This window comes from Paralichthys olivaceus, chromosome 15 (assembly GCF_024713975.1).
Source record: "Paralichthys olivaceus isolate ysfri-2021 chromosome 15, ASM2471397v2, whole genome shotgun sequence".
Taxonomy (NCBI): Eukaryota; Metazoa; Chordata; class Actinopteri; order Pleuronectiformes; family Paralichthyidae; genus Paralichthys; species Paralichthys olivaceus.
In genome coordinates, this window is record NC_091107.1 from 10,069,414 (window position 1) to 10,093,714 (window position 24,301).

Consider the following 24,301-nt stretch of genomic DNA (forward strand, 5'->3'; position numbering starts at 1 on the left):
CACCAGCACCGCCTCGCTTCAGCGGATCATACATGTGCGTCGGTGTGTGTGTGTGTGTTAATCTGCATGTTAAAAGTTTGTGTGTTTGTGCAGGGGTGTGCGCGGTAATTTAAAGCAGCCAAGTTTTAAGATGGCTCAATATCTCTGTGTAAACATCAGAGGAAGTGTGATTGTCAATTCATTAGAGAAGACAAATGGAGGAATCTTTGCTGAGCGGAGAGAGACATGGCCTTTCAGACTGTCAGTCCGCTCTGCGGCTATGTGCCAGGGAGACATTTAACTCACGGCAATATTGTTTCTCTACAGTCTCACACACAAGGGCAAAGTGTTTCCTATCTGGTTCCAGCCCATTTATCTCTCTGTTAGCTTTGCCAAATATGTGTTTGAGACTGATCATCATTGCTATCGGAAAAAAACCCACAACAATTTAGCATAACAGGACTTTTTTTCCTCAGCTCTGTTTAATATGAATGACAATGATGCATGGTTTTGCATTGTAAATACCTTGTTTTTACACATTAGTTTTCAATCTGTCATGCAGAAACTAAAGCTTTCGATACAAAACGATTTTCACAAAAGCTTTTACATGTTAGTTTCCATCTATAATCAGCTGATTGAAATTGTTAAAATGTTTCTTTAAAAAAGATCCTAGTGGTCTCACAACATCCCTGGTTTGTTTCTTCACAGTAATACATCCATTACATTATATACACCCCACCCTCTCTCCATGTCTTCTGTCTATACATTGAGACTTCCCTCCAATGAAAAAAGCAACACAATCTACGACCACAGCTTCCTTTCTCCCACCTACCAGCAAATGTCGGCATTGTTTTCTTCGAACCATGATCATTATGATTTGTATCATGATGATCACCTAACCTCAAACCATGCTCCACAACCAAATCATTTTTAAACGTTAACTGTAGGTGTCAGATTAGGAAATTCTTTCGTTGGATCACCACTATGAAAGCATAAAATGGCATAACTAATATTTTAAGGCAATTTTATTTTTGTAGCAGTTCTTCACAATAGCACTGAGAAATGCTGCCGTCCTGCTGATGGGAGCTTTGGATCAGAAATCACTTATTTGTCTGGAGGGCAGCTACAAACAAAGTATTCTCTTGTTTCATTTGAAGCACTTGCTGATTAACTTTTATTACTTGACAGTTATCTGTACTCGGTGAAGTTCAATTACCTGCCCTGTAGGAGGTTCTGCAACTGAATTTAGACCATTGTCTAATATCAAAAATGCATAGATTTACAAACACATAATAGTTTCCTCAGGGAGGAAATCACAAAGTTTTAATTTACATTTTAAAAACCGGCATTGAACATTGATCTTGAGTAACAATCCCAGAGTCTTCCACAGAACCCATTAAGCCCCTTATTGCTCCCCAGCAGCAACAAAACGCGTACCAATTTCTGCACCTGTGTAACATGCGCGACATCCGGTTGTTGTAAAGTGCCTTGTAAGATTTATTTGAATTCCTACATGACACAAATACACCAAGGCATTTGAGAAATGGATCTATTGTTGTTAGATGCAATAAGCAAGCGAGTCAGAACCAAAATCTCCCTCAGGTATTAGGGCAGTCAATGAGACAGGAGCAGAGGAAAACTCAATCGGGCGTCGTTGCTGAATGCGGATATGAAATCCAAGGATGAGCAATGACAAAGGGAAACCAGGGGCATTAAAGTTGAGAGCACCTGCAGCCCTGGAGACCACAGCAGCTGCCCTAATAATACATGAGCGATACTACAGTGAACCTCATTAACTCCCGTCATTGCGTTCTACAACCGCTGTAATGACCGCTCTTTTAACGAGGACTCTTTTAATGTATTGCACGCAGAGAAAAAAAAGAGATGATCTATTCAGTTAAGAATGGATAAAACATTCAAGAGGAATATATTTCAGCAGAGTTAACAACTCTGCAACTAAAACTGCTATTTTTACTTCCTTGCATTCGGTAGTTCTGAGGAAGGAGTGTTGAGTTCGGCCCCCCGCTGTGCATCAGGTAGAGGTTTTACTTTAGTGGTGTGGGTGTAGACATCAAAATAGATTTCACACTCAGTTCTTTCCTTTTAAAAGAATATTCCATATGCTCTCTAGCAACATTTGCCTAGGTGTTGAAACCCAGAACCACTTCAATGAGCCGGGGTTTCTCTGAGAGTGCGACAGTTTTAAAACGACGAGGGAGAAAGAACTGGTTTCACTCTGGAAAAGTAGCATCACAGTGCAGAAGTTGACTGTGCTTTTTGAAAAATGCACAGTCTCACATGTGAAGTTCCCATAAACCACCTCACTCGTCCTTGTCTGTGACCTGATCATGTAGGCATGCATGATGAAGCTTGTGTCACGGACAAGGCGGTGCATCGGGGGCTCATCAAACGTGGATGTTCTCCTCCCTGCACTTTACAAACATGCTGATTCAGTGCCAGGTGTATGACATGAGGGATGGGGCTTTTACTGTGCCGTGTGCTCCTAAGACAACCATCAGTGAGGAGGATGCTTTATCTGCTCCAGGATATACGAGCACGTCACCTGGACAAGACCTGAGATATGAGCCTTTATTTTATTTACAGAAAAAAGCTACAGGACATTTTCGATGAAGCTTAAAGGTCACTGGTGTGGTTATGACAACAGTCAGATTACAGTGATTTGGTGGATTGGGATTTTGCCCTGTAATTCATGTGTGTTCAACAGTGCAGGTTCTTGGAGATTTTTCTTCCGAGAAATTAGGATTATTATTACACAAATACAGATTTTTTTAGATTGATACTGATTTTATATTATTCACACTCTTAATGATATTCCTGATATCAAACCCCCCTCCCCACTGGGAACATGCACTTCAGTATGATAAGTGTATATATCTTGGTTTTGTATTCATGTTGTTTTATGCACTCTCTGCAGGTAATTCCTCAAGCCAGTGTGGGAGAAGTCCATCGAGCCATCCGCACAACTTTCCAGAGAGTCAACGACTTCTTCATTCCTTCAACCAACCTCATCATCACTCACGTGAGGTAAATCAGCACGCACGCACACACACACACGCGCGCGCACACACACACACACGTTCAGCAACCTCTGACCTTAAAACAGAGGCGACCTCATTGCTCACTCATCACAGCTGTCCAGCTGAAGTAAAGGAGAAAAGAGCAAATGAGAATTCTAATGAGAATCTCGATGGGTATTAATCACTGCCCACAGAAATCTAGAAAGGCTATTAACCTTTCCTCTGAACTTTGTCGATTCAGGTTTGCCTTTGTCTTCCTCAAAAATGAACCTGCGGTACACAAGATTGATCTGGAGACCCTCCACCGCGTCAAGACCATCAGCCTGAAGAACTACAGCTGCATACCCGTCAACATGGCCTACACACATCTGAGCGGCTTCTACTTCGTTCAATGCCAGAGCAAGAGCCACCTGCATGCCCCGCCCCAGCTTCTCATCGACAGCGTGACGGACGCCGTGATTGGTCCAAACTCAAACATCACGGGGCAGCCCTTTGTGTCCCCTGACGGCCGCTACATTGTGACATCCGACCCGCTGACCTCTAAGCTGATAGTTCAGACAGTGTCGTTCCAGGGGGAGCTGGGTCTGAATCAGGAAATGGACGAGCCTGTAGCCGTCTCTGATCTGGTCTTCCAGCCCTCCTTCACTGAGTCCAACCAGCACATGGTGGTGGCTACTTCAGGCTCAGGCACGGACCTTCTATTTGCTGACCTGTCCTCGGGGCACTCTGAGGTTCTCCAGAGTCTGAAGGAGCCCCTGGCCGCCCAAGCCTGGCCCTGGGGCGGCCCCAACAGAGTGGTGGTCTCGAGTGGATTGTTCGGACAGTATCTGGTCACGCCATCGGCCGAGTCCCTCTTTGTCCTGAACGGCAAACAGAGAACGCCACACTGCGAGGTGTCAGACATCAAGAGAGGGAACACAGTTGTCTGGGTCGGCGAGGTATGAGTAGAAAAGAAAGGCAGGGGATGTAGGATTAAGGAAAGACAAAAAAAAGAAAGGAAAAATCAGGCCTAATTACCTATTATAAAGATTTCTATGAAAACAAGATGTGGACTCAACCCTGGGACTGAGCGAGAGGGAAACACACCTGGGTTTACTGTAACTAAAGTACACTAAAAAATAGAGTAATTGAGAAAACATTAAGAAACCCTGTTGTGATATTTCTATTGGGAGAAAGTGTCAATGCCGTTCAGTGCAACAGTGATCTATGTGCACTTAACTATAAAGAATTGTACATTATTGCACTTCCTTCCATGTTATCACAGCAAATAGGTACCTGAAGAGGGGTTATTAACGAACTATGAACTATGCACAATGCTCACTTTTTTTAGAGTAAAAAGCTTTCCAATTCTGTTCATCTCAACAATGTTTGTTGTTTTCACCAGTGCTGCATATAATCACCACAAACTGTCTGTCTGTCCCGTCTGCCTTTAGTGTTGTGTGCTCTGAGTCCTTTTAAATGCTACGACTCATCCGTCCATCGCCTTCGTCATGTTATTGTACCGTATCCTCCCTCTGAACGTTTTCTTTCTCCTCATACCAGAAGAGGCTGGCTTTATGCACACGTGTAATACCCTCTATATACATTGTCTATCCAAAGAGCCCGATTGGTCCATTAGCCGTCAACAATGGATGTCTCGCTCGCAGTCTCTACCCTGCAGTCTCTCGGAATGGTATAATCTGTCCCACGCTGTCTCTCACAGTTATTCTGTGCCTGCAGCACGACTCTGTGCTGTGGAGCCTGAAAATGCCACTTAGCAGATTCCCTCAGGGTAATGACTTCGGTTTATGCTGACCCACATGCGGAGGCCGTGCCAAAGTAGCATCAACTCTGAAATCTGACTGGCTGTGAGCATTTGTACATCCTCCCAAAGAGCTGTGCAGCGAGTTCAAACTCAGAGGCAGGTAGACTTACACTTTTCATTAGGTATAATTCAGTTTTACTTACAGGACTGTGGTGGAAAGAATAGAAAAATGTATTTCTGGGTCCGACATTTGTATTCGGTAAACAACCACAACTCAACAGGAAAAAAATATACTGTATCTCAAACCCCCGCCACTTTCTGATGTAAATGAGCTGTCATACATAGTGTTAATTACAAAACTGTACAGGTGCGTTTATCATCAATACATAAATATAATGAACCTACTTTTCATAAACCATGTCTCAAAATAAACACCAGCAGCAACTCATTCATAAAACTAAACGGCAGATTTGATTTTCTCTCTGTGGTTGAACATTGTCTTTTGTGTCATTTGCTTTGGTCTTTTACACAAACCATCACAATGATGATCCGTTAGCAGAGGATAGCATTTCTGCTTCTTTGTAGATGTAATAGATTAATGTTAAGAAAAGTACTGGGACCACAGTGTCTCCTAGGTGCCAGTAGTGCTGAGGTCTATACACCAATACTCACACTTGATGGATATTGGATAAAATGGATGTCAGTGTAAGGGTATCAGCTTTTTTGTTTTTATGCTGTAGAGCCCTGAATAAAAATACAATGACTCCGACAGTGACTCTCTCAGGCTGAGCACAAAACAGCCAGGAGCAAAGATTTATCCCATCTTCTACGATAACATAATGTCATCTTTCTGCTAAATGAAATCAGCTCTAATGTTGTGTACTACATACACAGTAACGCTGATGCTCAATCACAGCATGAAAGGAGGAAACAGACTTTTATTTATAAATGTCCCAAGCTGATTCCAAACATTGGTATCAGGCTCAATCCGGGCTTGTTTTAATGGATCAGTATCGGCTGAAATAAAGCTGATAACATCTGATTCTTTCTTTCATGCACTCTGCTGTGTTTTGTCCACATCGGCCTGCTCTCTGTGCAGCAGCTCAGAGGAGAGTGAAAACTGGAGCGTGCGAATGGGAAAAATTACTCGGTCGAACAGATGATTGACTCTGTTCTGATGCCGGCGTTGGCAAATTTCACAAACCTCCATCAGCAACAAATCTGTTACGACTTCTCTCTCCTTCTCATTAGCAATCCCATTAGTGTACAGATTGTCGCTTTCCCCGGTTAAAATGACAAACGTCGCCAGTGGCTGAATAAAATTACTGGATGACACAAAAAAAACACTTTGTGTGTTATCGAGTCAATGTGCTCGCTGCACGCTGCTGTCTATACTCAGACGAAGATTGTTTTGAAGTAATGGAGTGGTTTTGTAGTCCGTACTCCAATGGTGACATGTCGTCTGTCAAATTGATCACATTGTCCCAGTTCAACTTGTTTTGTGTCAGTAATTGAGGGCGTTTTCACACCTGAAAATGTCAACAAAGTTAGTTTTGGTTTCATATCGTAATTTGAGAGTTGACTAACGTACGTCCTGTCGTCATCACCTACGTGGGCTGTGTCTACCTTTACTTGACTTTGATTGGTTTGTAGACGGGCGTACCTCTGTAGTTTGTGTTCCAAAGCAGAAATTGAATGAACTGTTTCATTTCGATAAAGTCTTTGTTGTTCAAAGATTTCATCAGAAGCAAATCTGTGGGACAATTGTGCTTCTTCTTCTTCTCCTATTGTTTAATGCTGTCTCAACTTCCTGCAGTTGACCAGAAAGTCTTAACTATTCCGAAAACCAAAACATTTTAGTTAAATGAACAGAACCAGGTTCAGTCTGATCCTGAACAAGATCCTTTCTGTTAAATATTTGGTTTGTCCACCTTTCACACCTGAGACAAAAGCTCAGTATTCTTATCAATGTGTCAGATACGGACTCAAATTAATCTAAATGCTGCTCAGAATTGTACCGAGGCTTTTAAGGGTGATTGTAACTAATAATAATAATACAAATAAATACTGTAGTGGAAGTTGGGAAATATTATTTTGTCAAAACCAAAAAAAATACAAACTTAGATAAATGAAAAAGTGTTTAAATGTGTCTCTTCTTGTCATTGCTTCACTCTGCGAGGTTGTCTCAACCTCATCACACCACAGTTGCCGCCACTCGCCGTGTTATTTTCTCGAGCTGAAATGTGATTGAAACTGAACGTTCTGAAGCTCTCTTGTACACAGTGTGTATCACTGCACAAATACTCACAGCCTCTGGGATTTTGCGGTTGTTGATCCTTTTTTTTTTTGGCAGGTCAATATCAAACGATATTAAACTCACATTTATCTCTGAAGGCCTCGGCTGCCCACAAAATAACAGGTCAAAGTCCAACTCTAATGTACAAAAAGTTCTGTGGGATTGTGAGAAAAGTGTTGGGCTGTAAATCCAGCTGGAGTCCTGTGAACGGAGAATGTCCGCTCAAGGTTTTTATCCATTACACAAACAAACAACAGCCCAAATTAAATATGAATCATCTTCTTCTAATAGGTAGCTGTGCCTGTAAGTCCCCGATGCGATGTGTAGGGTAGAAAGCAAGCTTTGTAAGAAAAAAAAAGAAAAAGTAAACACAGGAGTGAAACAGATTTGTCGTTCTTGTTTGTGATTTAGATATTTGCTGCTAATCTGCCATGAAAACCATTCTGGCATGAAAGCCTGTTTGATTAACCTTCTGAAGGCAATGACTTAATGATGTTGACCAAGTTTCCTAGACCACTGTTGCACTGAGGAGAGAAATAATATAATCTAATATCTGATGAACATTTATGTTAACCTGAATGGAAATTTGTGGATTGGGTAGCCCAGTTTTCTCTGTTTTTTTCAATGAAGAAAAAAATCGTATCGTAAAAAGATTCAGGCTCTGACGCTTCCTACAGTCACTGTCACATTCAATGTCACTCCCTGACGGCTCGGACGAGTTATCCACAGTATCTGACAGCTCAGAGAAATGCATGTAATGAAAATAGATCATCAACATGATTATCATTGACCTCAGTGATCTCTCACCGTCTCATACAGTTTACAGTTGCTTGTGAAAACGTCACTTTTCTGCCCTCTCATTGTCACATCTGTCAGCTTAACTCTTAAGGTCGATTCAGCAGTTTCACATCGCTACTAGAGCCAAGGAGAGCAAGAACAAAGAGGCCACGCCTGCGCTCGCTGATGTTATAACTTCGTAATTGGCTAAGCTCATGTTGTTTGTTTGGATCTACCTTCAGTGTCACAAGACTATTTCTGTACCTCTCCTCCAACCCTCCAGACAAGGGGCTGCAGAGCTGAACCGCTTGGTGTGATAGACATTTATAGGAACCACTGTTGTAGATAACATTGTTCATGTTTAAAAACTGGTTCCGACATGACAAAACTGACTGTACAGTTTTCTTTATGCATTTTGTGTGTTCTGGTTTATGAGGGAATTGTTTTGTAAGAAAAAATCGAATTAAATATATTGTAAAAATCAGTGGTTTTGCTGTTTCTTTAAATGTCATTGAATTAATTCCACCTCACAAACACGACTACATGAATATTGTTTTCAGTATCTGTACATTTCTTCAAAAGAAATTAGGAAAAAAAAATTTGATCTACAAATGGTCTAATACTTCAACTTGATTTCTGGGAAACTGTAAGACATTTAAAATATTTTCTTATATATTATATATCATAATCAATTTTGAACACTGGTTGTAGTGCTATTCTTTTTTCTACAGGTTTACAATCTGGTAATTTACAGAAAGGTCTGGAATGATTCATGTTATTTGGGATGAATAAAGGAAAAAAGCAAATCACACAGTTTCACAATTAATAAAATTACTTATTTTTGGTAGAATATCAAATTCTTTGAAGAGAAAATAGGATATACAACTCCAGCAGCAAACAGACATTAAGATTTTCTTGTCTTCAATGATCATGTACTTTTAATTTCTATATTTTTATATACAGAAGTAGAAAAACAAAACCCCTTCACCAAATGTTATGCACAGGGGTTGAAATATTCTGCTTTGAGGTAGAGTGGCTGTCACACCAGAAAACACGGTGGCACAGATAGAGAAAGATAAAATATATGGATGCAAATGTCCCGCAGTCAGACTGAAAGGAGGTCGGCTTCTACAACAGAGCAATGATCCAAATTCCTACCTCAGTGCACTATACTTCAAGAAACACGAGCTGAAGGTTTTATTAACGACCCTCGAGGTCCCCCTGACTTCAACATCCTTGAAAATCTGCGGGTGGATCTTAAACATGCTGCGTGTGCAAGACAACAGCCTAAAAATATCTCAGACCTCAGAAGTGATCTGCAGGAGGACTGGGAGAAAAAAAAATCTTAAATCAGAAAGAGACTTTTACAGAAAGTACAGAAAGAAATACTGATGCAACCCAAACCTTTACACCAGCCACAATTACTGATCAAAATTTATAAGAAAAGTTAACTTTAACTCATTTAAGTATTTGTTGCTGTAGAGATATTTAAAAACGTAATTAAATATGTAATTTTTCCACTGATGTCCAAACATGTGCATACAACTATACATGAATCTATTAGGTACACACTGGTTTTTCTGAGGTCCAACAGGTCTCTCGAAATATTCCATGCAATTGTTTTTCACTTTCTTCAAACAAGAGGAAACACACACACACAACACCAGGGAAGTGTTGTCACTGAATTATCATTTAAGCACCTGGAAAATGACCAGATACTTGCCTGTGATGTGACTTTCATCCATCGTCCCTGTCCGTGTCATAGCTTTTATCATTCACGGTCTCGGTCCACTGATGAGCTGGCATCGAGCTGGCCTTCACTCCGGTATAAGTTAATGTCATCTATTGTGTGTCTGTGCTCAACACGCTCCAACAATCCATGACCATTACTTGCAACACTGTACTGCAAAGGGATGCTGTCAATAAACTCTCCATCAGTGTCTGGGACACTAAGAGGCGAATGAGGAAGAAAAAAAGACTTAAGGAGCCAAAACATCACTGATGCAGGAAAATGAGATCAAACTATCATCATCCTGTGTACGCGTGATTACATTTCCTTTAGATCAGAACCAAGACACGACCCTACATCAAGTCTCAACACTTACAGAAATAAGACTTAAAGAAAACAGAGACCAGAACACAATCATCATCCACTGCTGAAGTGGTGGAAATAAATCAGTTTCCACAAAAGCAATATGAGCTGCCTTCTCTGCAGCTTTAGTTCTACCAGCTCATTCTCAATGATTTAAAGCACATTTCAAACAACTAATCACTGTAAGGTTTAAATTGAGTTTGTCGTGCTGTAAAAGAGACACAACTGTCTATACTATGTTCATACTAACGCACCTGAAAATGTATATCACATGACCTGGAACTGGAAGCAGATTGTGAACTCTGCATTTGGTTGCTTAGTTACAGAACATCCAACATACGAAAAACAACAATAGTGAAAAGTAAAGCAAGGGATTTCTTTTCATGGACAGTTGGTCGGATCGTGACTGATGTTTCCTAATGTTTCTATTGTAGTCGCTCAAAAACTTCATAGTAGTGTGGACGTCAGACGTAACTATAGGAACAGTGATTATTTCTAATATTACAACATAGAGGTGTGCATATAAAGCCTCTGTTTCCTTTGTGTTGCCAACGCTAATCAAGATTATAAAGCAGACTTATTATAAAAAATTATTTTTATTAAATAGACTGAGCACAAGAACTTGGAATAACCTCTTGATTACCAAACAAGAAGGTTTACTCCCTTATATTAAATCATTTTCATAACTGCATTGACTGCTCTCCCCTTTCACAAATGATATGAGCTGTAACATAAACTGTTGACTATTCAACCATTTTTACCTTTTTACGGACTTCAGTTTTCATCCCCACTGCTGAATCCCACTGGTGCCCAAAATACTTAGAGTAGAATATATTTCTCCTTTCCTCTAATTGTTCCCTGTAGTCCTGTTTTTCTTCCACTTTACCTACATTTAAGAAGAAGCAGGAACCAGTGAGAGTTTTATTAGTACCTGACTCATACAACTAAATTAATCCTATCATAAAACTTCATTAAATAATCTAAGTGAGAGACTGGACTAGACACTTTCACTTGTTTCACACATGCAATTATAAACTTTCAGTAAAGTTAAACGAAGTTTATTACTTTGGTTAAAGTAGGATTAATGGCGAGCGATCAATATAAATCAAAACAAGATGTCTGATAAAAGATTTACACCCAACAACCAAAATCAGAAAATACAGCTACAGCGGGTCGACGTCATGTCTGATAATGTTTGAGTTAAAGTGACACATGAGATGGTTTGTTACAGGGCATCTATCAGCCTTTCACATATCACATTATTGATGTCTTCCAATATGTAAACAAGTATTATTCTACACATTAACAATGCATCAACAAATTGCAACTATGTTTTCTTAATTCATGTTCTATGTATTTGGTTGGTTCTTTTTATTCATAGTTATTTACGATAAAGTTTGTGGTTGAAATGTAAGTTATCAAGGATCATTACATTTCTGTGACATAAGGGTTTTAGGAATCACTGCCGTTTTCGATCCACTGTATCAGCTGATGTATTGGTTATGGTTATCATCCTCCAAAAATCCAAATCAGTCAAAACAGAATCATTTGTTGAGGCTTGGTTGGAAACTTCTTTGTGAAGAGCAGGTGCTGTCACAAACTACTTGGTGTTTATCTGTAAGCAGCTTCATTCTTTGCACCTCCTAAAATATATAAATACTCTCCACCTCTGATAAAACAGATGCTGAACCTCTTTGGTTGAAGCTGTTGTTGTCAATGATCCGTCACTTCTCATTGTGATTAAAACTAAGACACTGAAGCTTCCTGTCGATAATCCATCTTTGGACACAGACTGATCCAAACCTCTGTGGTTCGGCCAAAAGCAGATACATTGCAGCCTGTTAACATGGATTCTTGTATCCAAGAATTTCAGCTGCCTCTCCAGGTTATGATTGTGAAGAACACAGCACCAGAACATCCCATCATGTTTACTCCACTGTGTCTAAAATTAAAATAAAAACACGGAGCTGTAACGAGACACGCAGAGCTGTATGACAGTCACTTTCTGAGCGTTGCTGCTGTGGAGTGACGTTTTCGTCATTAGAGCTGCTTCTCACCAGACATGTTCTGCTACCGATCTGTCATGAACGCATCATTCACTGCAAAAAAAAAAGAATAAACAAACAACAGTGATGAATATGAGGAGACACGAGGAAGCCTATAGCGCAATTGTCTCCAGTTCATGGTTGATGCAACATTCTTTGAAACAACGATTAGAGCAGAAGTGTGACAACAGATGTCAGCAGCATGAAGGAGTGATTTACCTGTATGGATTTAATTTACTCAGTGTCAGAAATCCACACTCATCTGTGTGATATTACAGGATGTTTGAGCTGCATTATGTGGAGAGGTGTTTTTTTACGAGAGCGACACTCAGTGGATGACATACCTTCACTGAAAAACCTGATTTAAATCCACCAGATCCATAGTCTTATTTGGATCCACACTTTAACCATCCATTTTTCTAATCAAGAACCATAAATGATTCCCTGAGAAATTGATTTTTTTTAAAAGAAAGAAAAACACCCTATCTAACATTGCTTAAAGAATGATAAAAAAATAAAATAAAAAAGTACTGGATCTGCACTGTTGTACAGATCTGTGCCAAAATCTACTTCAAAAAAGAATGAGGAGCATTTCCATGGTAACTTTAAGGAGCACCGATGGGAATTAAAGTACAAATTGCTCTTGCCCAACTCAATATGTATTATAGTGATAAAATGCTGAATAATTAGTTTGGAACAGTCATCAATAAAGACATAATACGTTTTCTGACACTGTCAGCAAAACTGAGGATAATGAGTCCGTTAATGATAATGAGATGTTTAGGCAGAGCTGTTGTACTGGATTGTACATGGGTAGGTAACAAAGTGGCCACAGACTGGACGTGTTTTTCTAAATAAAAGTTATTGTAACTTCAGTTGAACTTTAAAGGTGAGAATAGAATAAAGTATCAAGTTCCAACTTGTTTGAAAAGCTGCTGCTTTCCATGTTTCTGGCTCAGTAGGACACAAAACACAGACTCCTCATCCTCCTCTGATCCTGTGTCTGATACTCCACAGTTGCACAGGCATAATTGATATGTTGTCTTGTGCCGCTGTGTGCATCTCCGTGTGAAAACATGCAACACTTCAGTTCGGTTAAAAATCATTCAGCAGCAGCAGGCAGGCGGCCACCTCCTCACGCTGAGTCCTTGAGCCGACTGGGGAGAATATGGATGGAATCATCTCCAATGAACCAGTGTAACCACTGAGACTGCAAACCCTCCTCTCCACACGATAACACCACCTCTCACACATGAGTGGAACGCACTGTTATGTTTATCTTTCACTCTGTCTTCAGAGGCAGGGATAGTAATAGCTTTTAAATCACAAAACAGTAAGTGTTTTTTTATTTTAATTTTTTTTTTAGCAGAAGAAGCAAAGAGGAGATCTGTCACACACAGCATCTTGATTCTGTTTCACAGTGGTACAGACAATTAAACTGCAGATTTCACTACTTACACCTGACCTGGGGTTATGATGAAAACACTGCATCTACTTTTTAGGCATGTTCCTGTCAAGAACCATTTACATTAATTGCAAACTAAATTGCATCCATTATCCATCGCAGCTTTACGCATACAACAAATGTAACAGCAATAAAACAATAACAGTGGGACAATATCGAAGAACACAACAAGTTAGCACTGAGCCGCATTGTGCTTTCATCTCAAAAAGAACTTTGTTTCAGTCGTTATGAGCATTTTTCAACATTGAACATCACTGAATAAACACATGTAGACTAGAGGTAAATACTACAAATGACTTTGCTGATTTTTATTGTAAAGTCCATTTCAAAGATTCACAATCAGCGATGATGTAGTTTTTACACTTTTTAACGAAGGTAATACCAGAACTCATCAATGTTTGAATGCTCTCAGTAAGTGTGGCAGTAACAACTGTCAGTGATCACATTACTATCCATACCCGTGTGACATTTGAGATCAGGATCATCAGGAATAACAGGGTCATTATGTGGATCGGAACCGATACCGTTTGCAATCCACCCACTGGTTTGTGAACTGTAGTTTTGATGCCTCGAGTTTGGCATTTTGTTTATTAGCTGTCAATCACATGGTATGCCCCCACAATGCTTTATCGTCTATTTTACTTTAAATGGGACCATGATTTACAAACTGAACATCATGCTGTATTGAAGAAGCCTTGAAACAATTAACTGAGACTCTTTTTAGTCATATACAAAATTAAGATGGTGTATATAATCTATAGCTTATTTTCTCACCAAGAAGAAACAATGCATTTCAGTGATCTGCAGTGTAATGTCTTTGTTTTATTTTTGTGACATGAAAAGATGTATTTCCATGTTTCCAGCAGATGATGCAAAACAGTCCCTCAGAAAGAGAAGCTTCAGTTCATGGTGAAACTCCAGAATAGCAGTAACAACACAGTAAACAAACGCCTGCAGACACAGAAATGTGCTTTGCTGTGGCACTGGCCCAAACCTATTTGGAACTACTGAGGCTTCTGGCTTATCCCAGTTAAATAAGCAGTCATCCAGAAAGAGAGCGTCTTTATATACAGCAGTTGCTACAGTGTGCTCTGTGGGTGGAAAAGAGCAGACACGACCGGTTTAATGCATTAACACAGCCTTACTTCAAAAACGGGCAGATACACAACAAGCACCCCTGAAAACAGAGCTGACAAATATATAGTCCAGTGTAGTTTTAAAGAAAACATTCATGGTGGAGATGATTTGAATTTAAAGCCCTTTCAATTTAAATTCTTTACTTAAATCTTGACCTGGTTTAGGGAGCAGTGTTTTGTGTAGAAAAAAAGCCTCAAACATTCTCCCATCAGACTTCATATGCAATCAAAGAAGGAATATCAGGAGCAATTTTACCTCCTGCGCTGCTTCTCACTTATTGAAGCAGCAGCGAGTAATAATTCGTTTGCACTGCATAGAGTAGTGGTGTTTTACTGTTTGATTCCATTTAAAGTCAGAGATATCAAAGTGGTCTTTTATCAGACAAAGTGCTGACATGTTCATCTCAGCACTTTTTAACAGTTCGTTAGCAGCGCAGCTCTGTGGAGGTTAACGTTAAAAATGTTTCAATGACTGTTAAGTAGATCATCATGAAGTGTGTTTTAACATGTTTGCAGACAATAGATCCTCATTACTTTCCCTCTAGTGTCAGCAGGAGTTTGACATTCCAGGTTTTGAATGAAACATTTCAACAACTTCTGGCTGGATTGTTGTGTCATGTTTTATGATGTTTACTGACAATTCCATCAATGTTTAGCTGGAGAAACACTTTCTCATATTTGTGTAAAGCTCATAACAAGTACACATCCCAACACGTATAACCCAAGCATTCACAACGTTTGTCAAGCAGTATTTGAATGTGATTCTAATAACTGTAATTCATGTTTTGAGTGCTTTTCTTGAACATGGGGACTATAATGATGAGTCATGTTGATGAAAGTGTTTACCCGGTGACCATTAAAAAACAAAGCATGAGTATAAATACACAAAAAAACAGAAATTGTGTTTTAGCCTTGAAATCTCAGCTCGATATGGCTGCCATGGATACGCAACCCTTTAAGAAACTGTACCTCCTTCCTCTTCCATCACTCTTCCCCTCCACTCTGTTTACTTTTGCTAATCAACATTAAGTTTCTGCCTTCACTTCCCACTATGTTAATGTTAATGTCAATTCTGCTGGGACAGCCAAATGAGTATTGAAAGCAGTTAGCAAATTATGTTTTAACAAGGATGTCTGTGGTGATATAACGGGGCCTAATGAACGTAATGTTTTCGCTGATGTGCTGACAGCATGGCTTTGTCCCAGCTGTAGCCCTGTCTCAGCTTTATGGAATGAGTAAAAGGAGGAAACAGAAGGAGAGGAACTGTGAAGACAGGAAACTGATGAGGGAAGATATGTTGCACAAAAATAGCCTTTGTCAAACATGGAGTGATGATGTGGTTTAAATTAGCCTTGCCTGTGTTCCCATTCATTTTGTATGGGACGCAAGTAGCTTGAGATTTAAGATATAGCTGACAGTGCATATGATGGGCGTAAAGACACCAACGGCTGTTTTCTGTTTGAACTCCTTTCCTCTGGTGGCATCTTAACAAGGGTTGCGTGTCATCTGAGATTTTTCATGATACCAAATCAATACTTTTACAACAAACCTGGTATCTAAACGGTCCCTAAATGTATTTTTTTTTAAAGCTTAAAACTATGATGAACAATAAGAAACCTAATCTTATCGTAAACTTAATTAACATATACAAATCTTCATTAAGACAATCATGCAATGAATAAAAACGCAACTACAATAATTAATAATTAATTAACTAAATAACAGTTTCTCTGCTTAATACAGCAAAATGCTCCACACTCATCATCAATTGTTTTCACATCACTGACGCCTGCACCCTGCCGGCTGATGTGCTCAGTGTGGGGCCACGCAACAGTCAAACACGGAGCATTCCTCTCCTCTTAAATGTATACTGAGTGTCGCCAGATGCTTAAGTTTGTCATGTTTCTTCTTTACATGAAGTTATTTTCAAATATTTGCGACACATCCCAGTGTCAAAGTCCTTTAGGAACATGCAGTGATGTTTCCTGTAAGCAGTACACAGCACTGAAATCTGAATTATTGGGTGCAGTAGGAACAGCACCAGAGTTTGGTGCCCGGAGAAAAAGAGAGAAAAGGCAGAAGTGTGTTGAGAACTCCATGACAAAGCAGAAACACCAAGCACTTATAGGGCCAAAGAGGGATGTGATGAACAGTAAGAAAACAGAATGAGACACAAGTAGAAATAAGTCAGACATGTCACAGTCAATCAGTGTCAGACCTGCAGTTACTCGCATTGATTTGTCAACTTTCAAATGTTTCTATGACATGGCAAACATGGGCCAGCTGGTACCAGTGGAGGGTTAAAGAAATGGTAAAATGCATTTTTAAAATCTAATCTCCCCAGTTTCTGACAGAGGAACCAGGTACAATAGCAAAAGAGTGGACAGCTTAGGGGAGGGAGGCAGAGGAGAGCTGTGCCCTCTAATGAATTTTGTGAAAAGAATTGCATTTCGGGCCCACTGAGGCGAAGCACTTAGATATCCCTGAAGAGTTCAATTTAACCGGGCGGTGCAGGTAAGCTCAGAAAAAAATCGAAATCTTTGACCCACTCTGGCTTTTGACTGGAGAATCTGAGTTGTGTGTGAGTGTTGTCAAGAAAGAAAATGTGTATCTGATGTTCTGCAGGTACAAATCACAGGAGGAACATCGTGATCATCAATTTACACGTTGCATCAGGAGAAATTAGACCCAAATGAAACAGCAGAGAAGAAGGTGGGATTTTTTAATTAACCCATTTTACATGAGCAATGTGGAAAAATATTTGAATCATAAGAAAAAGTACTTAATTGTGTTTGAGTAATTAGAGGACATTTTATATATTTTTTTCACTACACTTGTGCGCTGTCCTAGTTTTTCTCCACACTCATTGCCAAGATGTTCACACTGTAAGTTACAGTACATTTCAGATTAGATTTCCACCTCTTACTTGTTGAGCAGATGAGGCATCAAATACCTAGAGACTTTCTTACATCTCTTTTCCTCTCTCCATATAAGGGGTTCTCAAAGAATTTCCCAGAAAAAAAAATACCTATAGATAATTGATGATGAAGTTGCCTCTTGACAGAAACTCTCCACAGCCGCTGCAACAACCATGTATAAAAAGTGGGGATAAAGTGGTACTTAAGTACCCCTGAGTTTGTCAGATGTGCTCCAACAAAAGCACTCAAACCTGCCAAAAAGGAAAAATTTTGTTCCATCTCTCCGGCAAGAATTTGACTCATTGGTTGATAGCTGTGTAGCTGCCAAGAAAATCTGTAGCGTGTCTTCCTGTCAATATCATCTCATCCGCGTTTCAGTTCAGACCACTCAGCATAAGCAGGTGTAATCTTCAAAGTGAATCCTGCTGCAATTACACCCCTGAGTCTTTTAACATGCCAGCCAGGAGAAAGTGGGAAACAGTGTTCTGTGAGGCTTAGAGAATTTCCAGCAACATGAGCAAACTAATTACACTTAATTTTTTACCTCTTCCTCACAAAGGTGTGACAGGAGCATCTGCATCACGAGTGACAGAATGTTCATGTTTATATCTAATTTAGTAAATATAACAAGCAGAATGTGCCGACCACAAAAAGATGTCACACACATTATCGCAATCAGTCTGTTGCTGTCTCTGCTCTGTGCTAATATCTTAGTAAACAATCATTAGCTGATTGGACATCACTGTCGGACAGTGAAGCCCTCACCACAGACTGCATTTATAAGAATGGAAAATCTAAGAATAGATGGCCTCTAAAGATTTTGCAGACAACAACTAACTGACAAAGGGAAAGAGAGCAACATTCCTGTGCTGTGTTGCTGCAGGTGTATTATTATTAATGGAAGATATGAGCAATCCAGCTGATTTTAACTGATTTAACTGTTTGTTTGTTAAATTGTGAATAGTGCTACTCAAAAAGACCAAACTGCAGCAATGGAGCATGGGTCAGGGAAGAATGCATTCAATTTTGGTGCGGATTCAGTTATTTTCCTTAAAACTGTGAGATGGGGTGTAACAATTGCAGCATAAGTCTTCAATTTACAGCGGACTGTAAAGATCCACAAGTTGCTGAGAGTCCAACTACCTGCATGTTCTGAAGTGAAACCTCATCAAGAAACACAAACATGTTCAGTTCCCTTTGTTTTACACAACCTGAAGGTGCCGTGACCTGGGCGACTGAGAATCTTTGCACGTTGGCAAATTAACCTTGTCCTTCAACAGTTCGCTATTCAAAGGCAGCAAATAAAAACAGCTGCATTTCTATTTCACCTGAAAAAGGCATATGTCAATTTTCTATTCACACTTCTTATAGTATATTCTCTTGTCCTAAGATATAATAATATGCATTGTTTATTTTGTAGGAATCAACTGTGCGTATATACTGTATATTTGTTTTTCTTTCCTTTTTTAAACTTTCTCCATCACCTTACATCTGCTATGATCACGATTTCCACCCACCCTGTGTAGAATACAGAGAAGAAGGGAGGGCGGTAAGACAATGTCCACTGTAAATACTATAATCCCGAGAGGAGACAGTCACCACCAAGCAAGCATGACAATGACGACAACAACTGCAGACACACACAAAAATTGGAACAAGAAGTTGATGTCCACCTTGAGAAGAGGATGCAGGGGGAAGACAGAGCCACTTACCAAGAAAGTCTGAGATGGGAGAAAGGTAAGGAATGTGTGCTGACAAGACAAATTAGCCTGGCAGGAGTACTGGTGTGTCAGGACGATGCCGTGTCAGGGACAGGTTGAATCTGTGGTCTGGCTGTAGTGACCGAACAGGGAAGAGCTTGAGGAGACAGCTGTGGCAATGTGTCTAGAGATTTAAGTCAAGAAATCAGCTGTATGCTTTATTAAACCTGAACAATGACAGATAGTTTAGTGTCCTCCTCCAGTTTAACCTTCTCATGCTAACAGGCATCAGTGGCTCCACAAAAAAAAGAACACCAGACAGAGGTCCCTATTTCAACTAGTAAACATTTCATGGTTTATCGGATATTCAGCTATTCTATCACTTTGTCTCATAATGAAATAACACAACTACTAGACACAGTGACAAGAAATGTTGTACAAACATCCATGATACCCTGAAGATGAAAGTTGTTGACTTTGTTGATGCTGTGTCTTCTAGCCAGGGGCGTTGCTAGCATTTGAAAAGATTAGGGGGCTAAGATGAGATAAATTGCTTGGGGGCTTCTCATGTTTTGTTTGAAGGAGGGAAGTTTTGGATTGGTTGAGGAGGTCATATCTGCATCTTTAATATATAAGAGTGTTACAACACAAGCTAACATGGACATTATAAAGCTATGCAAAAATTGTCTTTACAATTTGTTTGTCCACTTTTAAATTTACATTACAATACATGTATGTCTATATCATCAGCAGTAAACTATCTCCACTCTGCTTTTGCCATGGATCATCATGAAATGTGGTATAAACATTTATGTCTCACTCAAGAAGGATTTAAAAAACTTTAAAGAGGCCTTTGCACATCTATTGTTGTTTCATCAGCAGGTCGAATTGTATTATGTCCACTATTTCAGTTCATGAAGAAATACCTGCAAAACTAACGAACTTCACATTAGCTATACTTTGCATCAAGTGCTGATTAAAAAGTGTTGCATGATTTGAGTCTCGTATGATTTGGTTTATATCAGTCCTTGCTGGTTTTGAACAAAAAGCTCATTTTCATCTTGTTTCGTAAATATAAAGTGGTCACCTTCCTCAAGGCCCTGAGGAGGAAATGGAAAAGCTTACACATCGAGAATTGCTCTTATTGGTTTATTGATGTGAGGACTGGCAGTCAAAAAAAACACTTGATAAGACACAGTGAAAAAACACAATGCACCTCAACGCAACAGGAGCTCTCAGATCAAGCGGCATTGTGTCGACTACAAAGAAGCGTTGTCCGTGTTTACCGCACCTTTTCTTCAGATTTGACCTCTGTAATTTAATCAGAGAGAAACAATCCATGTTGTCCGACGGGCCTTGTAATTACAAGAGCTTATGATCCTGGAAGCTTTCCAGTAAGAGAACGTGTCAGCTTAGATGGGTTTGAATACAGCGGTCAATAACTCATCAGCAGTGACGGAGCACAAATCCAAACAGGCAGTCATCTGTGAACAGGAACACAGCTGCACATCCTTTCACAGTGACACACTCCTTACCTCCAAACACAATTACCCTGTCACACACACACACACAAAACTAGATGGGCATGGTCACACACAAACAACCACATTCGACCCTCAAACACACAAGCAGCTTGTGTATGTACACTGAAAATATACACAAGCGTACAGAAAGGAGCGTGACGGGATTTTCAAAAAATTCATTCAGCAAATGTTTGACGGCACATAACAGACAAGCCAGAACAAGCAGTGGCCACATGGTCCAAGAAAACTGGATGATCCTCAACGGAGTTTACCAAGGAAATCCAAACCCTGCCAAATGTCTTAAAGTTGACAGAGAGTTCAGAACACTCTTAGTTTGCACATTAACACAATACACACGATGCCATACACAGAAAACCTCAAATGAACTGATGTGTGTATGACAATTAAAGCTATGACTCACTTCTATGCTGTTAAATGATTTACATTGGTAAAAGGAGGAAAGACATCACGTCTCTTCACTTTCTCTGCTCTTTTCTCACATGTTCACACCTCTTTAAACACCTTCCCTACATTTCCTACAGGTTGTTTTATGGAGATCACATTTCTCTGTCTAATGTGCCATTTTTTTCTGTTGTTAAACACAAAAAACTAAAAGCAACTGACAATGTGTCTTGATAACAGTTTAAACAATGTATGAAAGGCATATTTCAAACATTTTATCACTTATCTAAACATTGAGGATGTGGTGACTGTTGGTCCAGCTTAACAATTCACTATGTTTTGACATGTTACACACCAAGAGGTTAAATAACTCATCATATAAATAATAAACAGAGTGATAATGACAATAATCTTTAATTGTAGCTCCGATCAACAGAAAGAAAAGATTTACATTTTATCCATTTAAACACTGGCTACAGAGCTGAAGGAAAACACACACAGAGCTGAAGGACAGCTCTCTGCTGACTAAACGCTTTCTACTCTGCATCCTTGCAGAAACAGTTAAACCTTCCTGAAGTAAGTCTCCTTGTCCTTGTCTTGTCTGGACAACAGAAGAGCCAAACAGGGACACAGTCAGCTCTGCTAGATTTTCCACAAAAAAAAAAATCCTCGTTTGGAGAACTGAAACACTGAGTCCTACACTTCAGAGCTGATGTTGTCGAGGCTAGGTTGCAGAAGGTTACAGAAAGAAATTGTACCTGTCCTTATAATGGAGGCAGCATTTTTGGGTATTCTTACATTTCTATTTCACATGAGGAAGCATTAATGATGTAACAGCAAATTACAACATGATGACTATTTTCTGGATTTGAATAGACATTTTTCATGAATAACCATTCACCTTTTGTGTGGCCACTGAACCACATCACACATTCATTAATGTAACATTGATTAACCTAATGACACTCTGACCACCATTATGATGTCCACAGTAATCCATGTCCCAGCACCTAACGATGAATGCATTCAAATTCAGCACATTAGTTGACCTCTCACAAAGAACATGGCACATGGAACTCAAAATCAGCTCTGAGCCTAAATTATACACATTGGCACAGAGTGATATTAGTGAGTGCAATTAGCAGCATATCATCATCTACACTGACAGACAGACAGAAAATAATGAAGTCAATTTTATGTTAAATAGAAAAAATGTAAAATCATCTCTATCTTCTAATTAGCCAGGAGTGCAAGCTCCATAATTAAACGCCTTTTAGCCTGGCAGGATGTTTTAACATAAATTATAAAATGTTAAATTGATGTTCATCTGTATTAATGTTCTGATTCAAACTTTGTTATGCAAGCAGCAGAAAACAAGACAAGGCGCATCTTCAAGCATTGTCCAAGCTCAACAACACGGGTGGGTCACTGCCAAAAAGTCATCAGACAAACAAACAAGTTTGAAGCCATAACTTGAAGAATGAGTCTGGTCTAACGAATCATAAACAAAACCAATAAGACATTTGTTCGTCTCTCTTCAAACTATCTGGCTGAGTGTGGCACTAATCCACAATCTCTTACCACTGAAGACTGAAAACCAGGAATGCAGTTTGCATAGATTACCATAAATCTGGTGGAATCGTATTTTTGGCACCAGGATGGTGTTTGTGGAATTGTCCCAAGAAACAAGTCCTTAGTGATCTGACCAGAATTTGACAGCTCAGTGTACAGGTCTTTACGCACCCAACATTCAGGTTCCATTTGAGACCTGATCACTCAGACCATATTCGGAGGTGTTCTGGGACACACGTGGCCATATTCTACTAGCAGTGTGAATGCATATATGTCTGAGGCCACATATGACGAGCCGCCTACTAATGTGATATCCTCTGATCCGTGACAGTTTCAAAATAAATGTATTTGTAATCTATTTTTAACAGAACCACTGTGGGTCATTGATTTGGTTTTTGGAAAACAGTAGAGCAACATTTTGTCTGCCATGACTCGCAGACTTTAAAAGTACTTACTACTAAAAAGAAGAAAAAGTATTATTTTTATAGAGATTTTTGTAAGCGATAGTTAAAGGCCTTTGAACGAGGATCATCATATTATCATAAATCACAGTTTTTCTTCTAAACAACAAGGAAAAGTACCTGACAACATGACAACAACTTCATTTGTCTCTCTGCTTTCTTGAAACCCATGTGACTAGAAAATCATAGTTGCACAGAAAGAAATAATTCAGGTGTCATCTGCCTTGTCTGGGAGTGAATGATATCTGAGTTCTCTCCTCTGATGGCTTCTCTGGGCCTTTAACAGTCAGGTTTTACTGAATGATGTACATCATGACTGTGTCACAACAAATCCCAGCTCCCACTCCCAGTGTTGTCAAGACAAGCTAATGCTGCCAGATCTCAGAAAGCAATTTACTTATCAAAAGAGCGGAGCCGATGGGGAGGAAACAATTCACCGCGTGTCAGAGATGAAGCTGTAAATATTGTAAAACGATCAAACAGAGACTAAGATGGATGCAACTGTGTTAATGCACGTCAGAGATTTCAAAGTCAAGTGGAAATTCAACCAAAAAGAGATAAAGATGGATAGCATTTGAATTTGTGCAGCATGATTATTAGTGGTGTGAGATTGTAAATGTCTCCAAAACGGCTACATGAAAAATAAGCTCCGTGGTTTGTCATAAGTGATAAAGACAAGCAACAATAATATTTAAATGTTCTGAGCCTTGACAGTGACACTGGAGATAGCTTCCTCATATGTTTAGCAACACTGACAGAGGTGGCTAAGTTAGAACTGGTGTTAGGAAGCTAATGTGGTTGAAGTGTCACTGTCAGCTGACCACTACAGACTATGTGAGCTTTGTGACAATACCAACTTGTGTCTGTCATTTATCTGTTTGTGTATTAGACCTGCTTCAATGTTATAACCCCATTAAATAGCTGCTATCATTGGTGAAATAAATGTGGGGTTAGAGCCTCTGTAGGATATCAATATGTGCCTTAGTTGCAATAAAAACTACGGACTACCAAGTTTAGGCACAAAAACAATTTGATTAGATTTACATAAAGCTCATGATTTGACGAGAACAACAACAGTTGAAATGAATTTAATCTTCTTTTTATTAGCTGTGCGCTGAGCTGTGTCTTCTTCATAGTCTGATATTTCTCTAGA

At 39.5% G+C, this 24,301-nt stretch overlaps 1 protein-coding gene across 1 annotated transcript in view; it reads left to right on the top strand.

The window, feature by feature from the left end:
* Nucleotides 1-8,318, top strand: part of fstl4 (follistatin-like 4) — a 182,743-nt gene extending 174,425 nt beyond the window's left edge. Inside the window, exons 15-16 of the mRNA XM_020085612.2 lie at nucleotides 2,915-3,024; nucleotides 3,259-8,318. Coding sequence (XP_019941171.2) covers nucleotides 2,915-3,024; nucleotides 3,259-3,961 — 813 coding nt within the window. The 3' untranslated portion in view covers nucleotides 3,962-8,318. The remainder of the gene's footprint in view (nucleotides 1-2,914; nucleotides 3,025-3,258) is intronic.
* The last annotated feature ends 15,983 nt before the right edge of the window (nucleotides 8,319-24,301 follow it).